This window comes from Lissotriton helveticus, chromosome 1_1, assembly GCF_964261635.1.
Source record: "Lissotriton helveticus chromosome 1_1, aLisHel1.1, whole genome shotgun sequence".
Classification (NCBI taxonomy): domain Eukaryota; kingdom Metazoa; phylum Chordata; class Amphibia; order Caudata; family Salamandridae; genus Lissotriton; species Lissotriton helveticus.
In genome coordinates, this window is record NC_136057.1 from 1,326,989,001 (window position 1) to 1,327,014,602 (window position 25,602).

The window sequence follows — 25,602 nt, forward strand, 5'->3', positions numbered from 1 at the left end:
CAGATGCTGATGCTACCATGCAAGCAGCAGACGCGGATATAATACTTATTCCGGTCATTAAAAGGAGATCTATAACCTTAAAACTTATAGAAAATGGACTGACACCTAGAGGTGGCACAGTCATATTCGTAATTGAGGCACACGAATATCGGCAGACAGAGGTATACTATACATGGATACATTTTCCAGCAGCAAATGCTGTAACAAAGTACTTCCACTATTACAAAGTAGAGGAACCTCCTGAAACGTACACTCCTTTCGAGGAGGTGGAAGTACCACTCAAATTCCAAGAGCATTTGCTCTTATTTGATGGCGCCCTAATACATAACAATCACATTACAAGGGTCGGTCCTTTAGGAAGACCAGGAGCAACGTGGCCGGTCCTAGCCGGATACACACCACATCCAGACATCGAAAGAATGCCTGCAGCAGAGCTATTAATACAGCTAAAACAACTACTAAAAATTCATAGACAATTAGTTCAGTATGTAATGCGGACTTCAACAATTCAGCCAGCGATTAAAATTCCACAGCTGACCCCTCACCAGGGGAACACAAATAAAATCACACCACAGAACATCCAATCCTGCCTAGGTAAAGTTCCAGCTAAACGGGAACAAATACCATTCTGGTTGGCACAGAAAATTACCCAAATAGAGGCGGTGTTTCCTGACACCACCCCATTAGAAAAACACAGGATTCTGACTATATGTCTCCCAATGGGAATCGCACCACACATTGAGGACTGTGACACTTGGGGTACAGTCTTTGCTTCCATCTACACAAAAACGCACGGTGTTCCATCCATTTCGGTAATACCAGATGTGCTAAAACAAATTCAAGATGAATACGGTCCAGAACCAGCTTTAACTCTTGGTATGAAATTACTGAAAGACTTCAAGCAGGTCTCGGCTATATTACTAGCCAACATAAAGGGTGAAGCAGCAAACGTGGCGATCCGCCAGAGGTTAAAAGAGACAGACATAGCAGACCAACCAGCTGAAATTGCCAGAATCATAGAAAAATCCTATGAAGAACTAGGCAGAGATAGTCTAGGTGGAATACCAGTAAAACCGCAACTGACTACAAGTCCAGAAAAAATATTTTTTAATAATAATTCACCAAAAAAGAACTGGGATGGAAATAAACAATCCAATCCTAAAGAAAAGAAATTCCAGTCCAGAGGAAGGTCTCCTAGGCGAAGAGAGAAATCTCCGAACCCGAGACAAAGGTCACCTCAGAGTGAACCCTCTGGGAATAGATATAACCTTAGAAATAGGGATAATATTAAAAAACCTGATAGATATCAAGACATTGATACACGTCCCTCTCAATCTTTTCAGAATTCCTCGCAGAAATCGGAAAGAAGAGGACGATCAGAAGAGCACGCCAAGTCCAAAGACAAGGAACCTGCTCAACTGAAAAAGAAATCACAATTTCCAAAAAAGAAGGTAGCCAGTATCAAGGTAGTTAACAATGCCGAGAATACTGAGGACACAACTGAAAAACGGAGAATGGGCTCAGACAATGCTAGACAGCGCAGCAGAGGTGAGCATAGCTCGCAAAGTCCTTATGAATCATCTGGAGACAGTGGACACGAATGAATACCTTCAAGTGGAAACTGCAGATACCAGAGTTAGCAAGCCCCACAAAATATACGAGATAACATTACGTATAGAGGGAGATAAGACTAGGAAAATAAGGGGACTATTTTGGGATAACCTATCCAAGGGCTATGACATCCTTCTAGCTGAAAAAGACTGGCCACCAGAGTTTGTCAGGGAGTGCCCTCATGGCGAAGAAGTAATTATGCCTGCCTTCTCGAATCAAATACCGATTCATAAAAAATATACACTTGCTAGAAAGTGGGCAGTGGCCTTAGCACCTGCTTTATATAAAAATCATGTAGGATGGGATGAGGATTCTCCTCCTCACAAAGTCCAGTTAAAATCACAACCTACTGCACAAAGGCAGTACCCAATTAAGCAAGAAGCTAAAAAACAAGTAAATGAAATACTAGATCAGCTAGAATACCAAGGGGTGATTGAAACTTGCACCTCACAAATGAACAATCCTTTATTTCCGGTCTCCAAACCAGACAATTCGTACCGTCTAGTTTTGGATTACCGACACCTTAACACATGTTGCAAAACTTTTGCAGTGCAAAACTCACACAGTGCTGCACTAATGAATAACATAGTGCGCAAAAAATACAAAACAACCTTGGACATCTCCAACGGATTCTTTTGTCAAAACATAGCACCAGAGAGCAGATATTTAACTGCATTCTCAGTAAATGGCACTCAAAAACAATTCTGTCGGTTAGCCCAGGGGTACAAGAACAGCCCGGGGGTATTCTCAGCGAGAGTAACAGAATTACTACAACTATATGATGATGAAGCATTATCTTATGTCGATGACATTTACTTAACAGATGATGACTTGGAAACTCACTTGAAAAGAGTGAACACCATAATACTTGGTTTCGCTGCAGAGGGTTACAAATTCAACTTCAAAAAGTCCAGAATTGCCCATCTGAAAATCCAGTACGGAGGATATGAATTATCAAGTATTGCCTGGTTAACAGTCTTTTAAGAACTAGAAGAATTAAAAAATCTAAAATATGAAAAAACGTATCCTCTGCCAATCGACATTCTGCCTCTACGACATTACGCCTGTGTAATCTATACAGACGGACATGCTCAACCCTCCGTTTGGGGAGAACATGCATACAATCCCACATGTGAGATTACAAAAGAAGTGTGGCACGGAGGTAAACTAAGACCTCTATTAACAAAATCACACTCAGTAGAAACTAATTCAGAACTACAAACTGAAATATTAGCTTTGAAAATGGCGCTAGATAATGCGGATCGCGAATTCCCGACACTTATAGTGTCAGATTCATATTTCTGCGTCAAAGCATATAACAAGGATTTGCAGACCTGGATTCAGAACGATTACAAAGATGACACGGATGCACCAATAAAGCAGAGACTGCTCTGGGAACAGGTAGCTCTTTTGAAAAAAGAACTACCAAAGACTCACGTGACACACTCACTAAGTCACCAGCGTGATGGCGTTCACGTTGTAGGGAATTCATTGGCTGAAACAGCCGCAGCGGCAGCCAGTAAACCGGCTCCCGTAGATCGAAAAAAGCGTACATTGAAATACATTGACGGCGAAACATTGCTGGCAGTAAAAACGTCATCAAAAGGCGACTGCTCGGCGTTACCGATCAACTATCCACTCAATTACACATACATCATAGATGCAAACTCCATTCCTTTTGCTCGAATCCCTGGAGTGGGGGATAGAGTGATTCCAAACATGGACAGGAGAAACTTGTTAATCGCAGACGCACACATGGGCGAGGGTCTCAGACACCTTAAATTAAAGGATTCTCTGGAAGAATTACAATCACGGTACTGGTGGCCAGGCATGAGCCTGCACTACACCATGTTTGTAAAAAACTGCCCAAACTGCAACAGAGATCGCAGTGGGGAGAGAAGCAGTTTAATACCTCGTCGTATCAAGGCAGATAACATCACCACTAAAAAGAATGGCTTGCGATTAACATATACAGGCTAGTTCCCACTTATAATGTAGATCCACAACACTCGGCTGACGTCCGGACTGTTATACAAGATTTGCGAGTCTAAATGGCATATACGCTAAGAGCATGCTACGTTCGACCAATTTTTTTTCCTTTTCTCAGGCAATCCAGCCTGGGGGGGGAAAGAATGGCCAAATGAGCACAGCCCAGCGGGAATCTTCTCACTTCCTTCCTGAGGGTATGGGATGGTGTAAAGAAAAAACCAAGACAGAAAGCAATCTATAATAGAAAGGATATTAGGTTCGGGAGCTGGGTGGGTCAAACATCTAATAAGTGTCCAACGTAGTCTTAATAACTTGCCAAGAAATTCTCTGAAGGGATTCAGTCCGTACGAATTATTATTCGGAACTAGGATGTTGATCTCTGACCTTGATAGTCAGACTTCAGTGGTAACAGAAAAAAGCTTTGATGTCAAAGACCGTTTGGCTATTTTGCAGGACTTAAACAAAACAAGAAAAGACCTGAGCAACATACAGTTGAAAGAACAGCCAACGACCACTGAAGAATCACCACCTGTCCCAGCAAGACCTGTCTGGATTCCAAAAGTCGGGGATCTAGTCAGGGAGAAGATCGCGGTAAAGAAGGAATTTGGGCCTTCTTACAGAAAAGCAGTTCCTGTCTTGTCTGTCAACGGGACAAGATCAGTTGTACTACCGCCACTTGCTGGAAAAAAGGAGAACCGAGTTGTATCCATCGACCTGGTAAAACCACAACATGTGGCCGATAACAAACAGTAGGCCAAGTGGACTCCCAATAAGTAGCAGAACACCAAGGTTTGCTACCAGTACAGAGGTCCTAACAAAGAGGCTCATCACATTCGAAACGCCTGCAGAAGAACAACAAGGACTATGCAACAATGCAATAGAACTTAGACCTCTGAAAACCCAAATAAAGACATTTAGCAGAGACACACCAATCTATACAGAAGTACCAAGTGAAAATGCGAGAAACAAAAATCCTGAACCAATTGGAACAATTGACAGAACTGCATCCGGTTACTTCATCAACTTCGATGATTCCTCTGACGGCTTCAGCGAACAAAAGACACAGCCATCATCAAAATCCTTTAAAGACAAAGCTAAGGTACTTTTGAAACAACTGAAAGAAACATATCTAGTTTCTCCATGGATTGAATTTTGGGTGGGTTTTGGTGCATTTATCCTCATACTTTGGCTCATCATGGTATTTACCTTGGGACGCTTCATTGAGGGAAAATATGCTAAAATGGACACAGCAAGTCAGAACATCAACTTGGTCCTCAAACCACACACATCTTCACACGTCGAGAAAAGAGAACTTTCTTCAGAACTTTCTTCAGCCAACTTCACAGCAATTCCAATATCTGGTGGGGTAGCCTGGGACAACACTGACTATGAAATTTATGGTCCGGTCGAGATCCTGAAATATCCACACCAAATCAAGATCTCCTTGAGTGACTTTGCAAAACCAAACTCATTTGCTGATGATTGGGACTTTGAAAGTATAAACAATATGATGTCTGACTTAGTAATGTCTGCTAAATTTACAAAACATGATTATTTGCAGGGTTCTACAAATTATGACAGCATGTACTGCTATAACCATTATGGTAACCATTTCTTGCATAAATCTGCACAACCTAGAAATGTTTTAAATTTTAATCAATGGGAACATTGTGCTACACCTCCAAAAGGGAGCTCTAGAACCGTGTATGGCAAATATTCATATTTTTCAGGTTTTAACATAACTAATGCTGAAACATTTTATTACAAATTGTCAAACAAGACAGGGATGAAAACCATGATAACCAACACAAAATTGATATATTCAGATTCTTTCTTTGAAAAAATGAATACTTTTGGATTTGATTATTGGGACAAACATGTTGATTTGAAAAGTGTTTGGGGCACAAAAGAATGGCAAGTACAGGGTATAGAAGCTTTGTTTAGAGCCTGCATGATCCCAGAACAAATGATATTTTTAAATGACACCGTTCAACAAACCACCTGTCTTGGCTTAGCCAAAATCAAAGATTTAAATAACCTGTCTATTCCAAAGCCAACAATGTTTAGCAATAACTCTGAAACAGATGAAGAAATAGACATAAACCATATACTTAACCAAAACAGAACACATCCTGATTGGAAACAATGGTTGATCTGGCCCACAGATACAAATAACTGTCAAGATAGATTCCTGAATAAAACACAGGGTTTCAAAATGACCAGGCCAGACCCTAGATATCCCCAAAGACATCACCCAGGGATAATAACAACCTACAGTGTGGGAAAATTATGCCTTCAATGGCTACAAACTTCCACACTGCCTGAAATTAAGCAACACCTAACTTTACTTACTGATGGTGCTGACTTGCGTGATTTCATAATGGGACCACGCAAACAGCGTCAAAAGCGTTTCATAGCAGCCTCTGTATATGCAGCATACAATGAGGCCTGGAAGGTTACTCAAATTGAAACAGCAGAAAGAATACGGGAAATTGACCGTATTAATTTGGAAAAATCACTTTCTGTAGTGGACAATGGGTTAATGACTCTGTCCTCCAGAATTTTTTCATTGGACAGCATTGTGTCTTCAGCAATCGATATATTATCGCAAGACTTACTGTTATTACAACATGGTCAGTCACAATTGCGTTCTATTGTACAGCTTGGCTGGACGTTACAAAATCTGCGTTCAGGCTATGTGCCTTGGCGTTTAATCAACACAACGTCACTATTCCAAATCTTTAACCTTACTGATAGACAAATCGGTATGGCTCAGAAGGGTGCTGATTATACAATCTTGAGCATTGAAAAACTAGAAAGATTACCGTTGACAATGTCAGAACGACCTGTCAGTGAATGGATAATCCACGGAATCATAAATATTCCAATCTCAACCTTCAGGTTTCAATACTGCCAAAAATATATACAGGCTGGCATGTACGAGAAATTGGGAAAGGGGTACCTTAAAACAACATGGAACCTGCCCTATTCACATGCATGTGTCAGTAACAAAGGACAGAAAGTGTTTCTTAGTGGCAACAATTGTGCTATGTCACTAAGCGGCACGCTTCTGTGTAACGGTATTAGTTTGCACGGAGCCTGTGAAGGGAATTCATACAACCTTTCATGTCACCAGCAAGGCGCACCTGCAACTGAAATAGAACCATTCTTTCAAAGACTCTATAATGGGAGTTACATTCTTATTGTAGACCGCAGATGCTGTAGTCTTATGCCCGGGACTCCTTATCTCGTCACTACGACGGCGAAGGTCAAGTGCTGTGGACGTTCTTTGTTTCCCAGCTCCTTTCCAGACAGGGAGGCAAGGGCATGGCCCGGTTTGAAAATTACTTCTATTCGAATAGACACTTTAAGCAGAATGAAAACAGTGCTTCTTCAGACGCCTACAAGGCTCACGTCATCTAAAGAAACGTATGATCTACAAGTCGCAAGGACGACTGCAGAGATACATACATTATTATCAACTAATTCCCCCGTACATTTCGCGGAAATCCTGAGCGAAATCTTAAATATTTCTGATACCACAGGGGTCTCAAAGGTATTTAAGACAGTATTTTCGATGGCATTAACACCATTCAAAGCCATACTGGGTATTTTTCCAGACTTCGTCCATTCGATTTTTGGCGGACTTCCCCTGATCCTAGGACTAATTGCAGGAATCCTATTCCTAGTCCTTATTTTTCGTTATGGCAACCCATGTCACAGATCAAACTCTCGCGACAATGGAAGATACGATCCTAGCCATTGGATACCGGGACCGGATATCAAAAATCCTGGGACTATCCCGGCTTAGAGACCTAAACATGACTTGGTTTCTATCATTTCGACCAATGTGGCAAAGGTGTGTTTTACCTGTACTAAGGTGTCTGCTATGCGGAGAAGAATGCGTGTTAGACACCTGTCTGACGCTACAATCGGATGCGCCGGTGGATGCAGATACACTGTTGGTTCCTACCAAGGTTCACGCACTGTGCTGCCCTCAAAGGCTGCCAATTCTGATGACGGCATTCCTGGAATCTTCACCACTGCGATTGAAGAGTAGTGAAGTTCAAGATGAAAGCAGCATCGAACAGGTACGACCTTCTGTCAGCAATGCAAATCAGAATGTCAATGGAGACAATCATGCGCATGAATGCATGGTTACCCCTATTTCCGACTTAGAGGAACTTTCCCATGAAGCTGTTGACAGTTTTTTCGAAAGCCTGAATGATATGATGTTCTCTCCGGAACAGAAATAGAGTCTTTTGAGTAAACTCGCACACGGCGTTCCCTGAATTCGGCCTTCAACTTTAAAATAAAGTCACATGAACAATTACAATCCAGTTCACGGACAGCAACTTTTTTCAGCAAGCCCCTAAAATATTTTTCTATATATTTTTTCCCGGGACACTGATTTTCTGCTTAAAGTAAGAGACTATTCCTAGAGAACTAAGATTTCTATTTTAGATACTTTATAGACTTTATAGACTTTAGCTGCCCGCTGGTATGTTCGCAATAGATTTTATGTGATGAAATGGTTTCGACTTTTTTTCTGTATAGCCATATTAAGAGCCATTTCATGTGTATTTCTCATATACCAACAATCAATAATGCATAACAATGCGTGTTCACTTTTGCATCTAATTCATAGCTTAAGTGCATACAATATATATGACTGCAATTTTTCAGTATATTTGAAAATTTCGAAATGCATTTATGTATTTTGGGGTGGTAAGGTATACACTATACTCTATAGTATGTTGTACTATGTTATACTATGCATAGATTAGTAGATATGACCATAGTTAGCGTGGAGTGGGTGTCGTGTATTTCTATAGGTTCTGATTCGATCCCCTATTCCTGACCCTATTCTGGTTAAACTTACTAGCTAGTTAACTAACAGTCAGCCCATGAGGCAAGAAATCCCCCATGATGCAGATACCGTTATCTGACGCAGTCACACTACGGCACAGGAACGTGTTATCTGATTAGGTCATAACGCTTGAGATCTAATTAGACAAGCGACATTCCTCCAGCCCCTGATAAGGCATACGACGTTCTCATAACAAATCAAACCTATGACAACCTGGATAATCCGTGCGGCCATTGTTTTGATTTCACAGAGAACTTTAGTAAAGAATGTGCTAACGAGCAAGTCGTATGACATCTTTATTGACGTACCTATGTCCATCCTTACGTCAATCTCGGCACCTTTAAGGTATAAATATTGCCGACCTTGCCCTATGCAAACACACGCGTGGTGACAAGACGGAGCAGCCATACTTGCCGAAGCCGAGAGCAGAAGCAGACCCCGCAGGCAGCAGCCCCGCCTTCCTGACGCGCTGAGAGACGCGCTGCTATCTCAAGCCGAGAGACCCAGCACCGGCGCTTCCGGGTAGCCCTCGCAGGCAGCCTGGAATATCGAGAGCAGAGAAAGAGATACCATTCCTCATTCATCCTAAATTCCAGGTACAGAACTGAATAACCCCTCCTAGAGAATTCTTTAGTTATTCACTTGGCAAAAACAAACTTAAACTAAACTGTAACTTTCTATTCCCGCCCACGCATTAGACTTAGGTCAGGTACACGGGGTAGGCGTATTTAGAAACACCAGTTGAGTACGTTTAGTCAAATGTATATGTGTATGTAAATATATTTTAATCATTTTAAACATCATATGGCTCAGAAACCATATCAATGTTTTTACAGTATTATTTTATACTATTGCTTCTAATGTATGCACTTTACTTAACTATAAGTATTGCAATAATATCGATCCATTTCTCTTGTACGAGAAAAGAGACTGATCAATAAATAACATCTTTTATTGAACACGCCCGTCTCTTCCTTTTCTCTACATTCTGATGAGACTAAGAATGCACGTACTGACTGAGTAAAATAATTGCCTTGTGCTCACACGACTCTCGAGATTGACTCTTGATTAGGGGAGAGCAAAGTTGTCATGTTCTATGGTTGTCAGAAACTAAATCCCTTCTTGTCTAATCAGGGGAGTTAATCCTTCCTTGAACATTCGAGAAAGTTTCTAGCGAACTCTGAGCTTAGCTGGCAAACCCAAAAATTAAGTCTAGTATCGACAGTAGTAGACCTAGTTAACGTCTGGCCTAGGCCTTTACTGCTGTAGGCACTATTCCAATGCGCAGAGCCTATTGGGAAAATAGGAGCTACACTACAGTATTAATGGCACTTAGCACATAACTGCTGCTAATTAGGTGGAATTCCTTTGAAAGTGTCTCGGAGTCCGCAGCAGCAGCGCGGACTCCTGAGACACTCTGCACTATGCGGGCCAGGCAATTCCCAACAAAGCCCCATTAACAAGTAAATGCTCTTTCAAAAACCTGCAAAGTACTCTGTGTGGCAGTGTGTGTGCCCAACAAGCTGGGTTGAGGTGACAGAGGGTGACAGGCAGAGGGAAGGAGACAGAGGGAGATAGCGGGAGGGAGGGAGACAGAGGAAGATAGAGGGACGGATACAGAGGGAAGGATACAGAGAGCGTGAGGGAGGGATACAGAGGGACGGATACAGAGGGAAGGATACAGAGAGTGGGAGGGAGGGAGACAGACGGATACAGAGGGACGGATACAGAGGGACGGATACAAAGGGAAGGATACAGAGAGCGGGAGGGAGGGAGACAGACGGATAGAGGGACGGATTCAGAGGGACGGATACAGAGGGAAGGATACAGAGAGCGGGAGAGAGGGAGACAGACGGATACAGAGGGAAGGATACAGAGAGCGGGAGGGAGGGAGACAGACGGATACAGAGAGACGGATACAGAGGGATGGATACAGAGAGCGGGAAGGACGGATACAAAGAGACAGATACAGCGGGATGGATACAGAGAGCGGGAGGGAGGGAGACAGACGGATACAGAGGGACGGATACAGAGAGCGGGAGGGAGACAGGCGGATACTGAGGGACGGATACAGAGAGCGGGAAAGAGGGAGACAGATGGATACAGAGGGACGGTTACAGAGAGCGGGAGGGACAGATACAGAGAGTGGGAGGGAGGGAGACAGACGGATACAGAGGGACGGATACAGAGGGAGTCAGGCAGAGGGAGTCAGAGTGACAGAGGGAGTCAGAGTGACAGAGGGAGTCAGGGTGACAGAGGGAGTTAGGGTGACAGAGGGAGGAGGGTGACAGAGGGAGGAGGGTGACAGAGGGAGTCAGTCAGACAGAGGGGGTCAGTCAGACAGAGGGAGTCAGTCAGACAGAGGGAATCAGAGTGACAGAGGGAGTCAGAGTGACAGAGGGAGTCAGAGTGACAGAGGGAGGAGGGTGACAGAGGGAGTCAGAGTGACATAGGGAGTCAGAGTGACAGAGGGAGAGTCAGAGTGACAGAGGGAGGAGGGTGACATAGGGAGGAGGGTGACAGAGGGAGGAGGGTGACAGAGGGAGGAGGGTGACAGAGGGAGCGAGAGAGACCGAGAGAGACAGCAGGAGGTAGACAGACAGAGGGAGACAGACTGATACAGACCGAGGGAGACAGAGAGGGAGACAGTTAGAGAGAGAGAGGGAGACAGACAGAGTGAGTGAGAACCCCCCAATCCATCTTAGGTGGTTCGGGCTCGCTATACTACGCTTGCTCACTACACTGCCTTACTGTGTCCCAAAATGATGCATCTCCAAAAAGTGTGTCCCCAACATGAAAAGTTTGGAAAGCTGTGCCTTAGAATATCCCCATTCAGAAAAGGGGGTGGTGATGAACAGAGTGTCTGAATTAAGCAGACCACTCTTACCCAGTCCAAAGATCAGGGCTTGGTGCAGTGAGCTAAAAAACGGTGTTGGATCTAGCCCTGATCTCTTGACTGGGTGAGAGTATTCTGCTTAATTCAGAAACTCTGTCCATCACCACCCCTTGTTTTTAAATATTTTGTCCACCCTAAGCGTGGAAGGGTATACTCAGATGTGAGTCCCTTGCTCATTGCACCATCAGGATTCAAGCATGCCGGGCCGACAAAGGCTGAAATGCCAGAAACCGGTCCCTGGAAGCTTGTTTCCTTCCCAGTGTAAGAATTGGCTGGGTAGTTTGGTTTGCCCTGTTCCCATCATGCACTGGGACAGGAACAGACTAATTTGCATATAGCCAGGTTCTGAACTGGGATGGTGCAGTGAGCTAAAAAACGGTTTTGGATCTAGCCCTGATCTCTTGACTGGGTGAGAGTATTCTGCTTAATTCAGAAACTCTGTCCATCACCACCCCTTGTTGTTAAATATTTTGTCCACCCTAAGCGTGGAAGGGTATACTCAGATGTGAGTCCCTTGCTCATTGCACCATCAGGATTCAAGCAAGCCGGGCCGACGAAGGCTGAAATGCCAGAAACCGGTCCCCGGAAGCTTGTTTCCTTCCCAGTGTAAGAATTGGCTTGGTAGTTTGCTTTGCCCTGTTCCCATCATGCACTGGGACAGGAACAGACTAATTTGCATATAGCCAGGTTCTGAACTGGGATGGTGCAGTGAGCTAAAAAACGGTGTTGGATCTAGCCCTGATCTCTTGACTGGGTGAGAGTATTCTGCTTAATTCAGAAACTCTGTCCATCACCACCCCTTGTTGTTAAATATTTTGTCCACCCTAAGCGTGGAAGGGTATACTCAGATGTGAGTCCGTTGCTCATTGCACCATCAGGATTCAAGCAAGCCGGGCCGACGAAGGCTGAAATGCCAGAAACCGGTCCCCGGAAGCTTGTTTCCTTCCCAGTGTAAGAATTGGCTTGGTAGTTTGGTTTGCCCTGTTCCCATCATGCACTGGGACAGAAACAGACTAATTTGCATATAGCCAGGTTCTGAACTGGGATGGTGCAGTGAGCTAAAAAACGGTGTTGGATCTAGCCCTGATCTCTTGACTGGGTGAGAGTATTCTGCTTAATTCAGAAACTCTGTCCATCACCACCCCTTGTTGTTAAATATTTTGTCCACCCTAAGCGTGGAAGGGTATACTCAGATGTGAGTCCCTTGCTCATTGCACCATCAGGATTCAAGCAAGCCGGGCCGACGAAGGCTGAAATGCCAGAAACCGGTCCCCGGAAGCTTGTTTCCTTCCCAGTGTAAGAATTGGCTTGGTAGTTTGGTTTGCCCTGTTCCCATCATGCACTGGGACAGGAACAGACTAATTTGCATATAGCCAGGTTCTGAACTGGGATGGTGCAGTGAGCTAAAAAACGGTGTTGGATCTAGCCCTGATCTCTTGACTGGGTGAGAGTATTCTGCTTAATTCAGAAACTCTGTCCATCACCACCCCTTGTTGTTAAATATTTTGTCCACCCTAAGCGTGGAAGGGTATACTCAGATGTGAGTCCCTTGCTCATTGCACCATCAGGATTCAAGCAAGCCGGGCCGACGAAGGCTGAAATGCCAGAAACCGGTCCCCGGAAGCTTGTTTCCTTCCTAGTGTAAGAATTGGCTTGGTAGTTTGGTTTGCCCTGTTCCCATCATGCACTGGGACAGGAACAGACTAATTTGCATATATAGCCAGGTTCTGAACTGGGATGGTGCAGTGAGCTAAAAAACGGTGTTGGATCTAGCCCTGATCTCTTGACTGGGTGAGAGTATTCTGCTTAATTCAGAAACTCTGTCCATCACCACCCCTTGTTGTTAAATATTTTGTCCACCCTAAGCGTGGAAGGGTATACTCAGATGTGAGTCCCTTGCTCATTGCACCATCAGGATTCAAGCAAGCCGGGCCGACGAAGGCTGAAATGCCAGAAACCGGTCCCCGGAAGCTTGTTTCCTTCCCAGTGTAAGAATTGGCTTGGTAGTTTGGTTTGCCCTGTTCCCATCATGCACTGGGACAGGAACAGACTAATTTGCATATAGCCAGGTTCTGAACTGGGATGGTGCAGTGATCTAAAAAACGGTGTTGGATCTAGCCCTGATCTCTTGACTGGGTGAGAGTATTCTGCTTAATTCAGAAACTCTGTCCATCACCACCCCTTGTTGGTAAATATTTTGTCCACCCTAAGCGTGGAAGGGTATACTCAGATGTGAGTCCCTTGCTCATTGCACCATCAGGATTCAAGCAAGCCGGGCCGACGAAGGCTGAAATGCCAGAAACCGGTCCCCGGAAGCTTGTTTCCTTCCCAGTGTAAGAATTGGCTTGGTAGTTTGGTTTGCCCTGTTCCCATCATGCACTGGGACAGGAACAGACTAATTTGCATATAGCCAGGTTCTGAACTGGGATGGTGCAGTGAGCTAAAAAACGGTGTTCAATCAATCAATCAAGACATTTATAGAGCGCACTACTCACCCGTAGGGTCTCAAGGCGCTATGAGGGGGGGTGCCGTTACTGCTCGAACAGCCAGGTTTTGAGCTTCTTCCTGAAGGAGAGGTGGTCTTGGGTCAGGCGCAGGTCGGTCGGGAGGGAGTTCCAGGTCTTGGCGGCCAGGTAGGAGGAGGACCTTCCTCCTGTTGTCGCTCTTCGGATGCGGGGGACGGCGGCGAGGGCGTGGCTGGTTGATCTGAGGTGGCGCTTGGGAGCGTAGAATTTGATTCGGTTGTTGAGGTATCCTGGGCCTTGGTCGTGTAGGGCTTTGTGTGCGTGGGTGAGGAGACGGAAGGTGATTCTTTTGTTGACGGGGAGCCAGTGCAGGTCTCTCAGATGTCCGGAGATGTGGCTGTTTCGTGGGATGTCGAGGATGAGTCTGGCTGAGGCGTTCTGGATCCGCTGGAGTCTCTTCTGGAGCTTGGCGGTGGTTCCGGCGTAGAGGGCGTTGCCGTAGTCCAGTCGGCTGGTGACGAGGGCCTGGGTGACAGTCTTCCTGGTCTCGGTGGGGATCCACCAGAAGATCTTCCGTAGCATGCGTAGGATGTTGAAGCATGACGAGGAGACGGCGTTGACTTGTCTGGTCATGGAGAGGGAGGAGTCCAGGATGAAGCCCAGGTTGCGTGCGTGGTCCGTCGGTTTGGGTGCGGTGCCCAGGGCGGGGGGCCACCAGGAGTCGTCCCAGGCGGAGGGCGAGGAGCCCAGGATGAGGACCTCTGTCTTGTCTGAGTTCAGTTTCAGGCGGCTGGTCGTCATCCACTCGGCTACATCTTTCATCCCTTCGTGCAGGTTGGCTCTGGCGGTGGCGGGGTCGTTGGTCAGGGAGAGGATCAGCTGGGTGTCGTCGGCGTAGGAGATTATGTTGAGGTTGTGTTGGCGTGCGATGGCCGCGAGGGGGCTCATGTAGACGTTGAAGAGGGTGGGACTCAACGAGGATCCTTGAGGGACGCCGCAGATGACTTCGGTGGCCTCTGACTTGTACGGTGGTAGGCGGACTCTCTGTGTTCTTCCGTCGAGGAAGGAGGTGATCCATTCCAGTGCCTTCTCCTGGATTCCGATGTTGCCGAGGCGCTGCACTAGGGTGCGGTGGCAGACAGTGTCGAATGCCGCGGAGAGGTCCAGGAGGATGAGGGCCGCTGTTTCTCCGTTGTCCATCAGGGTTCGGATGTCATCGGTGGCTGCGATGAGGGCGGTCTCGGTGCTGTGGTTGGCTCGGAAGCCAGACTGTGATGGGTCGAGGGATCCATTCGTCTCGAGGAAGGCGGCCAGCTGTTTGTTGACGGTCTTTTCGATGACTTTGGCCAGGAACGGGAGGAGCGAGATGGGGCGGTAATTCTTGAGTTCGGTGGGGTCCGCTGTAGGTTTCTTGAGTAGAGCGCTGAGTTCTGCGTGCTTCCAGTTCTCCGGGAAGGTGGCGGTGTCGAAGGAGGTGTTGATAATGTCCCGCAGGTGGGGTGCGATGACAACGTCGGCCTTGTTGAAGACGTGGTGAGGGCAGGGGTCGGTCGGAGATCCGGAGTGGACGGAGTTCACAGTGCGGATGGTGTCTTCGGTGCTGATCGGAGTCCAGGCGCGGAGGGTGGTGGTGGGTGGCGTTGCTGCGGTTGTGGCGTGCGTTGGTTGGATGCTGAAGCTGTTGTGTATGTCCGCGATCTTGTTGTGGAAGTAGGAGGCGAGGGAGTTGCAGAGGTCTTGCGACGGGGTGATGTCGTTGTTTCCGGCGTTGGGGTTGGAGAGCTCTTTCGCGATGTTGAAGAGTTCCTTGCAGTTGTGTGCGTTGTTGTCCAGCCGGTCCTTGTATGTGTTTTTCTTGGTGGCGCGGATCAGTTGGTGGTGTTTCCGGGTGGCGAGCTTGAGGGTGGTCATGTTGTCCATTGTTGGTTCCCTTCTCCATACTTTCTCGAGGGCTTGGCAGTTCTTCTTGGAGCTCTTGAGTTCGTCGGTGAACCATGGGGTTTTTCTGCTGCCGGGTCTGCTGGGCGGGGTCCTCAGAGGGGCGAGTTCATCCGCGCAGTTGCTGATCCACTTCGTGAGGTTGACGGCGGCCTGGCTGGGGTTCGCTGAGCCGGCAGGAGGGTGCTGACTCAGGGAGGCGGTGAGCTGGTCGGCTGTGATCTTGCTCCAGCTTCTTCGGGCAACCTGGTGCTGGTGGTGGTGGATCGTCGTTCTTTTGAAGGTGAAGTGGACGCAGCTGTGGTCCGTCCAGTGGAGTCCTGTTGCGTGGCTGAAGGCGATGTCTTTGCTGGATGAGAAGACGGCGTCGAGTGTGTGTCCGGCGAGGTGGGTGGGGGTGGACACCAGCTGCTTGAGTCCGAGGTTGGCGAGGTTGTCGAGCAGGGTGATGGTGTTACGGTCGCTGTTGTTCTCCAGGTGGAAGTTGAGGTCCCCCAGGAGGATGTAGTCGGCGGAGGGGAGGGCGTGCGGGCTGATGAAGTCGGCGATGTCCTCGCTGAATCGTGTGCGTGGTCCCGGGGGTCGGTAGATCAGGGTGCTTCTGAGGGTGGTCTTCGGGTCGGTGTGGATCTGGAAGTGCAGGTGTTCGGCGGTGGTTAGGGTGTCGTCGGTGTTGGTCGTGATGCGGATGGTGTCTCTGTGGATGATGGCGATGCCTCCTCCCATCTGGTTGGCGGTGCGGTCCCTCCGGGGGATCTTGTAGCCCTCTGGGATGGCGATGGCAATGTCGGGCGCTGAGGAGGCGTTCATCCAGGTCTCCGTGAGGAAGGCGATGTCAGGGGCTGTGGTGTCGAGGAGGTTCCAGAGTTCGATGGCGTGTCTGTGGACGGAGCGGGTGTTGAGCAGGATGCATTTGAGGTGGTTGCTGCTGGTGTTCGGCTTGGCGGGTGCTGGTGCAGGGTAGGTCCGGATGCAGGTGAATTTGCAGGCGTGGCAGCTGAAGGGTCCGTGGGTGTGCTTCGGGGTGGCTCGGTGACATCCCGGGATGCCGCCGGTGTTGAGTGCGATGAGTTCGGCGGCGTTGTAGGTTCGTCGGGTCGGCTTCCGTCGGTGGGGGCCAGGGGTCCTGGCACTGGGCGCGGTCCAGGCGCGGACGGCGCAGACGGGCTTACCTTTGGCGCGCCTTCGGCGCACAATCGGCGCGCCCGCTGCGCGTCAACGCTGCGCGTTCGCACGGTCGCCATATATGGCGAAGTGCGCGGGGGGGCGGAGCAGCTGGGAGGCGGGAGAGGGGAGGGTACAGAAGGCAAAAAGGGGCGGGGTTAGCGGCGGTGGCGGGAAGCGGGGAGGGAGGACGAAGGGTAGCTAAGTAACAGGCAATGCAGAAAGGAAAGGAAAATACAATAAACTAGAAAAACAGGCAATACAGAACGACAAAATACTATTCAAAAACAGCAAAGACAACAGGGGCCAGTCAGGCGAGCACGGACCACGCCGCTCGAAGGCAGGGGGCGTGGTCACGCGGCGGCAGCGAGGCAGTCAGGCAGGGTAGGCACACGCAGCAGCTGGTGGCCGTGCGGCGCGGGGGTGTCCTAGAACTGGGTCACACTCACCTGCGTCGCACGGTCGCCATATATGGCCAAGTGCGCGGGGGGGCGGAGCAGCTGGGAGACGGGAGCGGGGAGGGTACAGAAGGCAAAAAGGGGCGGGGTTAGCGGCGGTGGCGGGAAGCGGGGAGGGAGGACGAAGGGTAGCTAAGTAACAGGCAATGCAGAAAGGAAAGGAAAATACAATAAACTAGAAAAACAGGCAAAACAGAACGACAAAATACTATTCAAAAACAGCAAAGACAACAGGGGCCGGTCAGGCGAGCACGGACCACGCCGCTCGAAGGCAGGGGGCGTGGTCACGCGGCGGCAGCGAGGCAGTCAGGCAGGGTAGGCACACGCAGCAGCTGGTGGCCGTGCGGCGCGGGGGTGTCCTAGAACTAGGTGTTGGATCTAGCCCTGATCTCTTGACTGGGTGAGAGTATTCTGCTTAATTCAGAAACTCTGTCCATCACCACCCCTTGTTGTTAAATATTTTGTCCACCCTAAGCGTGGAAGGGTATACTCAGATGTGAGTCCCTTGCTCATTGCACCATCAGGATTCAAGCAAGCCGGGCCGATGAAGGCTGAAATGCCAGAAACCGGTCCCCGGAAGCTTGTTTCCTTCCCAGTGTAAGAATTGGCTTGGTAGTTTGGTTTGCCCTGTTCCCATCATGCACTGGGACAGGAACAGACTAATTTGCATATAGCCAGGTTCTGAACTGGGATGGTGCAGTGAGCTAAAAAACGGTGTTGGATCTAGCCCTGATCTCTTGACTGGGTGAGAGTATTCTGCTTAATTCAGAAACTCTGTCCATCACCACCCCTTGTTGTTAGAATATCCCCAGGCGTCAGACTGGATCTGGAAAGTTTTGAGTAGCAGTACCCCTGCGCGTCGATAGGCGACGCCTGCGGCTCCGCAGGAGGGTGACATAGGGAGGAGGGTGACAGAGGGAGGAGGGTGACAGAGGGAGGAGGGTGACAGAGGGAGCGACAGAGACCGAGAGAGACAGCAGGAGGTAGACAGACAGAGGGAGACAGACTGATACAGACCGAGGGAGACAGAGAGGGAGACAGTTAGAGAGAGAGAGGGAGACAGACAGAGTGAGTGACAACCCCCCCCCCCAATCCATCTTAGGTGGTTCGGGCTCGCTATACTACGCTTGCTCACTACACTGCCTTACTGTGTCCCAAAATGATGCATCTCCAAAAAGTGTGTCCCCAACATGAAAAGTTTGGAAAGCTGTGCCTTAGAATATCCCCAGGCGTCAGACTGGATCTGGAAACTTTTGAGTAGCAGTACCCCTGCGCGTCGATAGGCGACGCCTGCGGCTCCGCGTCCGTCGCCGGCGTCGTGATGACATCGTCGGAGTACTTAGATGCCGCCCTCGCCGAGGTCGAGGTCTCGGGCCAGGAGGGCCATTAAATTAGACGTTAACGCTATGATTGCTTTATCATACTGATTAAAATAATTACATGACTGACTTAGCCTGGCTTCTCTGTTAATTCAGTGTTGTAATGAAGCTATTTCCAACCAGTAATTTAGCGACACGTAAGATATTTATATGCCTAGTTGTTTATTGCCGAATTTAGGCCATTAAGCATGTCTGTTAAAAAAGTACAGTCTTGCAAATAAGTGTATTTTACTTGCTTTCATTCTGCAGTCACTGAATAAGGAAGCAGACAGTGCATGTGCTTCAGGTGCAAGGAGCAGCCGGCATGGATCTATATTGAAGGAATTCCGATCTTGCGTTTCCCTTAAACGCTCTGACAAAGACGAGTGGAGGAAAGGCTATCCCACCAGCTTGACCCACGTGAAGGTAGAGTCCATCATGAATTTAGAGAAACCCATCAGCTTTTAACTACTGCATTTCGAAGGCAAAGCTATTCTGGGTACATTCGAAATTTAGGTAGAGAGATTCAAAAGGACTTGGTACCTCCAGAAAAGATTGGGTTTGGGTCCTGTATTTCGAAAAGCACCGGATATGAACTGGAGAACTGAGAGTCCTAGAAGTTCTTTACCTTCTTGAGATATACACCTCTAATAGATAGGAGGTTGTTGCATGGCAATGGCCTTACAAACTGTCATTTGTTTGAGTGGTGGGTTGAGCTTTTAGGGCCTTTCACCAAGATGTGTTCTCCATCCTCCTGGTGCAAGTGAATGCGGCCTCTGCCTACCTGTGCCCTCTCAACACCTCCTCTACTGACTTAAAGGCTAGTGCCTAGGCACATCAGTGGGGAATGGAGAGACAGGTGGAGTCATCTGGGCCTGGTCAATATCAGCACGACCCTCGTGCAGGTGCACAGCAGCAAGAGCCAGTCACCACCAGCCTCTTGCTGACAGAACTGAACATGAACCCACAACTAACTTCTTAAAGGTACAGTGTGACACTGAATCCAGTACTGTATCCAGTACCAGATACAGAGGCAGCTTCATTACAATCCAGAAGAGTGCATACCTTGTACATCCATTAAAGACACTGATTGTCTTGATCATGATGTTCTTCCCACACCATCTCCCTGAGTAAGCCTTGGACTGCTCTGCCTTGCTATCCTGAGGGTTAAATGCAACCCCACTTCCCAGGGCACTTGTAATGAGGGCCAAAGAGGGGGTGCATTTCAAGTACCTTCATTTAAAATATTCCTAATGAATCAGAGTCTCTACATGCACATTTTGTGGTGGTTTCTATCTGAGACTGCTATGGTTCACACAAGAGGCACTCAAGAAAGAGACAGTGAATCTTCCACCCTAAACTGGGTGGCAGTCCACCATTATTTCCAGTGGTTTGGAGTTATACATTGCTGTTCTCACTGGTAAGGCCGGTGACAGTTCATCCTAGGGAGCACTGCCTTCAGTCACTACCTACGCAGAGCAGCAGAATGACGAGGGCAGCAGACAGACATCCACTATCCTCTAAATCAGACCCTTTGGGAGATGTTTGTTGGGTCAATGACACATTTAAATATTTGGCAAACCGCATGTTGACACCATAACCTGCAAAGGTTGAATACTTTTAATAGGAGGCGTCATAGTCCAATGAAAGCAGTGCCAACTATCCAGCACTTCAAATGATACCAACCCAAACATCACTGTCTCACTTCTATCCAATCTGTAGCCACTCAAAGAACAAGAGAACCAGAATATTACCTGGAAGGAAATGAACAAAAGCAGAGATTCCTCTAAAGACAAGAAACAATCAGGCGATGTGGATACACGATCTTCCTCTCCCAGCAGCCTGTTTCCTAAACACTTCAAGGTAAGGGTGGAGCAAATGTACAAAATAACTTTTATTTCAAAGCTTTATTGATTCAGCATGACTTGAAAGCAACAAATTACATTGTGATGAGAGCATGAAGCAAATATAGGACATCGTTCTTTCAAATACATCTAACCAGTGTTCATTTTCTATTTATGTGATGCCCTTCCATCTCCCTCTCTGTCTTCGAGTCATGACCCTTTTACCAAAGCAACCCTAAACAAAAATAAAGAAAACCACCATAACGTTGTTGTAAACAAGACCCCTCCCACTACCCCCACCCTTTCATCCCTGGTGGTGGTGAATAATCTTTCTGAGTGGCAAAGAGTAGTCGGTCTTGCATCAGAACCGAGGTTCATGCCCTAAGATAGTCTTGCAGGGCCAAGAGGGATTAGACGTATATCTGAAAGTGTTTGGGTAAGGGTGAGAAACCATCCTAAAGCTGGAAACGGTGAAGTGCTCTTATCGAAGGTGGGCATACCGCTGATGGGAGGCCACTCGAGAGAAAGGAAACCAGCGGGCCCCACCGATATTTAAAACTTTTATAATCATCTATGAAGATATCTGCTAATCTTTCCATCATGAGTAGTCTCCAGAGCCTTGAGTGCCATAATGACACAGCCGGAGTCTCTCTCTTTTTCCAAGCTGCCGCTACAGTTGGTTTGGCTACTCCTAGACATGCCCTTAAAATCAAGCTATCTGCTTTTGTCTGATGCTTTAACCCCGAATCTCTGATACCTAGAAGAACTTCCTCGATAGAGGTCAGTATGGGGTAACCTAGCATTCCTTTAATATGAGTTAGAATCTCCTCCCAAAATGGGCGATAGTCGGGCAGTCCCACCATATATGGGGAAAATCCCCAAGAAGGCTGCATCCATACCAGCAGACGTCAGAAGAGCTAGCAAAGATCCTTTTACCTTTGGTGGGGTAGAGGTACCAATACAAAATAACGTTTAAATCTTTTCAAGTTCAAGCAGAAAATGATTGCACAAGATTTAAAAGCTAATGTTTCCATTGTCATTCATTGATTACATGAAGCCTTCTGTAGGGCAAAGGCACTTTGTCAGAGTCAAGAGGCTGGCAGAATGGCTCTGACTTAGTTAAAGCAGCGGACAGCTTTAGTCGAGGTCAGCGTGGAGCTGGCTCAGCATCAGACAGTCCTATAGGTTGGCTGTCATCTATGTCGCCAGCATCAGCGGATCGTGTTCTTGCGTGGGTTGTGGCATGGGAGAGGGATCCGGTACTGAAATTGGTATGGGAACCCAAAACACAACCAGAGTGCCCAACTGGTGCTAATGCGAACCCACCAGCAGAAGCCCAGTTGGTAGGCCTCCCAGCTCCTTATGCCAGAAAGGTGCATTAGAGGGAGCTGGTAACAGGCTAATAAGCCGCAGCATGGTCTCATGGAATTCCTCAATCTACTGCATCATCGCCAATGGCTCCAGAAATTCAAGTTGCCATGGGACAAGGGGCGAATCGGTTCTGAAGTGGAATGACTTTAGGAGCATGACCTGAAGACACACTGACACCGTAGCGCCTTCTCTGGGGATAGAGAGTGGTGACAAGGGGCCGAGCCCCTCCAGTGCTTTTTGTGCTTTCAGAACAGGATGATGATCTGCAGCGGGTACACCCTGAGGAGCTAGACAGGGACCTGCCTTTGGACCTCACCTAATCACAACGTGGGGTCTTGCGATGTTTCCCCAACAGAGCTTTGCTTCCTGGTCCTGGGTGGCCTTGGTTTGCATCAAGGTGCAATCACTGAAGGCCTTGGAGTTGTGATCCAATCCCAGGCATGACAGACAAATCAAGTGAAGGTGTGTCACAGTCATCTGTTTGTGATGTTCCCACGGGGTGTGAGCCCTGTAGATTTGGGTGGTGAAATTTTCCCTTTGAAACTGTAGAACTTTAGTCTAAAGAGTGGCCTCAAGAGAGAGAAGGAGTATCTCTGGATCAATGTCTTTTGGCACTGAAAAAGTAACTATGAACGTGTATGGGTGGCACCTTTATAGGCCAGTGCAGCTCATGTCTGACGAGGACAACATGGCCTCTGAGATGCTGGTACGACCTGTTGGCACGCATGGGTACATCTAAAGATTTTCCAGATCCAGTCTGAGGTCTGTAAGAATATTCAAAAGGTGAGAATTTGGTATTCAGCCATCACTATCAGAATGAGAATTTGTTGGTGCCCACTTTGCCTGAGTAACAATGAGCATTCACTAATGACTGTTGTAATCCTGAATAGGGTCTACAGTAAATAGCAGACTTCATGGACAAATGGACCTACTGAGATGCATATAATAAACAGCATAGCGCAGAGCCATAAAGTTTGCCACACAAAGAAGGCGTAGCTTTTGGCCCCAACTCCTTTCAGTAATCCTCTCCCCTCTACCACATACTTAATTGTGATTCTCTGTATACTTTGTGGGTAGTGAGCCTTGCATAAGGGAATTAAAGGGATAAATAAGTTACGGATTCACTTTCTGTGACCTCAAGTGATGCATTGTGATAGTGTATTTCATTGTTTCAATAAAAGACCACCAACTACCTTTCTTACCTCAAAACTGGGCTGAATCCATAGTCATTACTTGACACAGAGGGTGGTTTCAAATGAAGATTAAGATAAAATACTTGGTACGACAGAGCTATTTTTTCTTGAACCTTGTTGGCTGTACTGTGTCCCCATGTGCAGACATTTGAGTGACCATCCCTGCAGCGACTTTGAGCCTGATTAAGAGTTCGGCAGATATACAAGGACTTCATTGTGATAAGCGAAAGATCAAAATTTAACTACTAAGGTGCTTCTCTGGAAGACAAGCCTAACCTTCCATTGAAACTGTAGCTTTTCAACGTCGGCATTGAGGATGGTAACTGATTCCTTTGGCGTTTGAGGCCCAGGGCGATGAGTCTCCAGTGCCATGTTCAGCTGAGAATTCAGTGGCTTCCAATATCCCTGGTCATCCCTCATCACATTGAGATGTAGGATGCAAGACCAGTTTTCTTTGACCATAGGATGTGTGGCAGGATGAAGACTCTAGTGTTTTGGAAAAAGATAGCTTAAATTGTGGTCTGCACCACATAGATGTCATTTCTGTATTCTTTCCTGCACCCAGAATGTATGGTTATTCACCCAGCACTGTGCAGATGCAGGTGCAGCCTGCTTTAAGGGTGTCATGTGAGTCCTTCGATATTTCTTTGGTCTTATGTTCTGCAGCAGAACATGAGAAGATTTCTGGGCGACAGGATCCCCTAGGAGTTCAGGCACATGCTGAGACATTCCAAGCATGAGATTGCATGGGGTTTTATTCTGGAGCACGCACTAGGCACATCGCCTTAGGATCGCTGCGCATTTTGTCATGATTTTTTGTGGACCCGCCTCGTAATACCCGGGATACAATGGCCCCTTTCAATGTCCTGGTTTATGGCTGAAATAAGTGCGAGAACTACAAAAATGCACCCATCGCTAACTAGGAATCAGCCAGAGTTTTATGCTGAAAGGCTGGTCATTTGTCTGCCCTAAATATGCTTACTACATCCTTAGCTAATAAGGCCAACTTATCCTTTGCAACACTCCACGTATCAGCACATTGCATTGGCTAAATCCACTAGAGTCCGTCAGATGAGTCATTGGCCACTAAATATTATAGTGGCACATTAAAAGGTAAGGACATATGTGATCCAAGCATGCCACTATAAAAGGGTGCAACACCTTTGAGAAGCATTGATGTAAATTTAGTGACTGTAGGCAGTAATTACAATATCTGAAAGAAACAGGTTAGTGTTAGATTCCTTACCTTAGAACATAGCTTTCCAAACTGTGTGTCCCGACACAGTACTGTGTCGCCTGCAAATGGTGGGTGTGTCGCAGGATGACACCAGTATCTGAAAGAAACAGGTTAGTATTAGATTCCTTACCTTAGAATATCCCCAGGCGTCAGTCTGGATCCGGAAACTTTTGCGTAGCAGTACCCCTGCGCGTCGGTAGGCATCGTCTGCAGGCGTCCCCTGCGGCTCCGCGTCCGTCGTCGGCGTCGTGCGCCGTGATGACGTCGCTGGAGTATATAGACGCCGCCTCCGCGCGCTGACGTCAGTTCTTCTTTTTTCCGCGCCAGTTAGCGCAGATCCGAGAAGTGCAGTACTCCGGTCTTTTGACCAAAGTTTTGTGAATCCTTGATTCTTCTTACGGTGCCGGTAGGATGCCCGGTTTTAAGAACTGTGACGGCTGTGACCGCACGATGTCGGTCACGGATCGTCACCGACTCTGCCTCCGGTGCCTGGGCCCCGACCACGCCGTGGACGACTGTGTCGACTGCCGGGCCCTGACGAGTAAAGCTAGGCGGGAGCGGTCCCGCAAGCTACTCGAGCTGCGGGTGTCGGCCCCACATCGAGAGCGGTCCCGGTCCGGCCGGAGGTCGAGGGAGCGGTCGAGGGAGCGGTCGCGGAGCCGCCACGAGCGCTCCGGAAGTCGTCGCCATTCCTCTGGTTCCTCAGGTAAGAAACACAAGAAGTCGAAGTGTCGTCATCGTACCCCCGACTCCCCCCGATGCTCGCGCTATGCGGCCGGGGGTTCGGGTGGCCCCACCCCCGCGGCTCCGCATGAGTCGCCGGCGCGGCCTGCTCCATACCCTACGGTCCCTGGGCAAGGCGCGACGCCCGGGGAGATAGAGGAGTTCCTCATGGCCATGAGGGCACTGTCTCCTCCGGCGGGGCCTACGGCGCCTTCGGGCCCTGTGCTCCCATCCGGGGGCCTAGTGGTTCAGGTGCTCCTGCCTCGACGCCGCCGGGTGCTCCGGCCCCGGCGCTGCCGACGGCTCCGACCCCGGCGCCGCAGGGTCCCTCAGGGTCGACGCCGGCTGGTCTACCGGCCTCTCCGGCGCCGATTCCATCGGGGTTGCCCCCGACGCCACCCCGCGCGGCGCCGGTGCTCCGGCGCCAGCTCCGGGCGGCGCAGCCCCGTACCCTCTCCAACTCCGGACGCGGAGTCGGACCGGCG

General features: G+C 48.2%; 1 protein-coding gene across 15 annotated transcripts in view; it reads left to right on the forward strand.

The window, feature by feature from the left end:
- LOC144823590 (uncharacterized) overlaps positions 1–25,602 on the forward strand; it is a 739,799-nt gene that overhangs the window by 621,663 nt on the left and 92,534 nt on the right. For all 15 annotated transcript variants that reach the window (XM_078682228.1, XM_078682261.1, XM_078682304.1 and 12 more), the window contains 2 exons: positions 19,020–19,175; positions 20,472–20,612. In XM_078682228.1, coding sequence (XP_078538354.1) covers positions 19,020–19,175; positions 20,472–20,612 — 297 coding nt within the window. The remainder of the gene's footprint in view (positions 1–19,019; positions 19,176–20,471; positions 20,613–25,602) is intronic.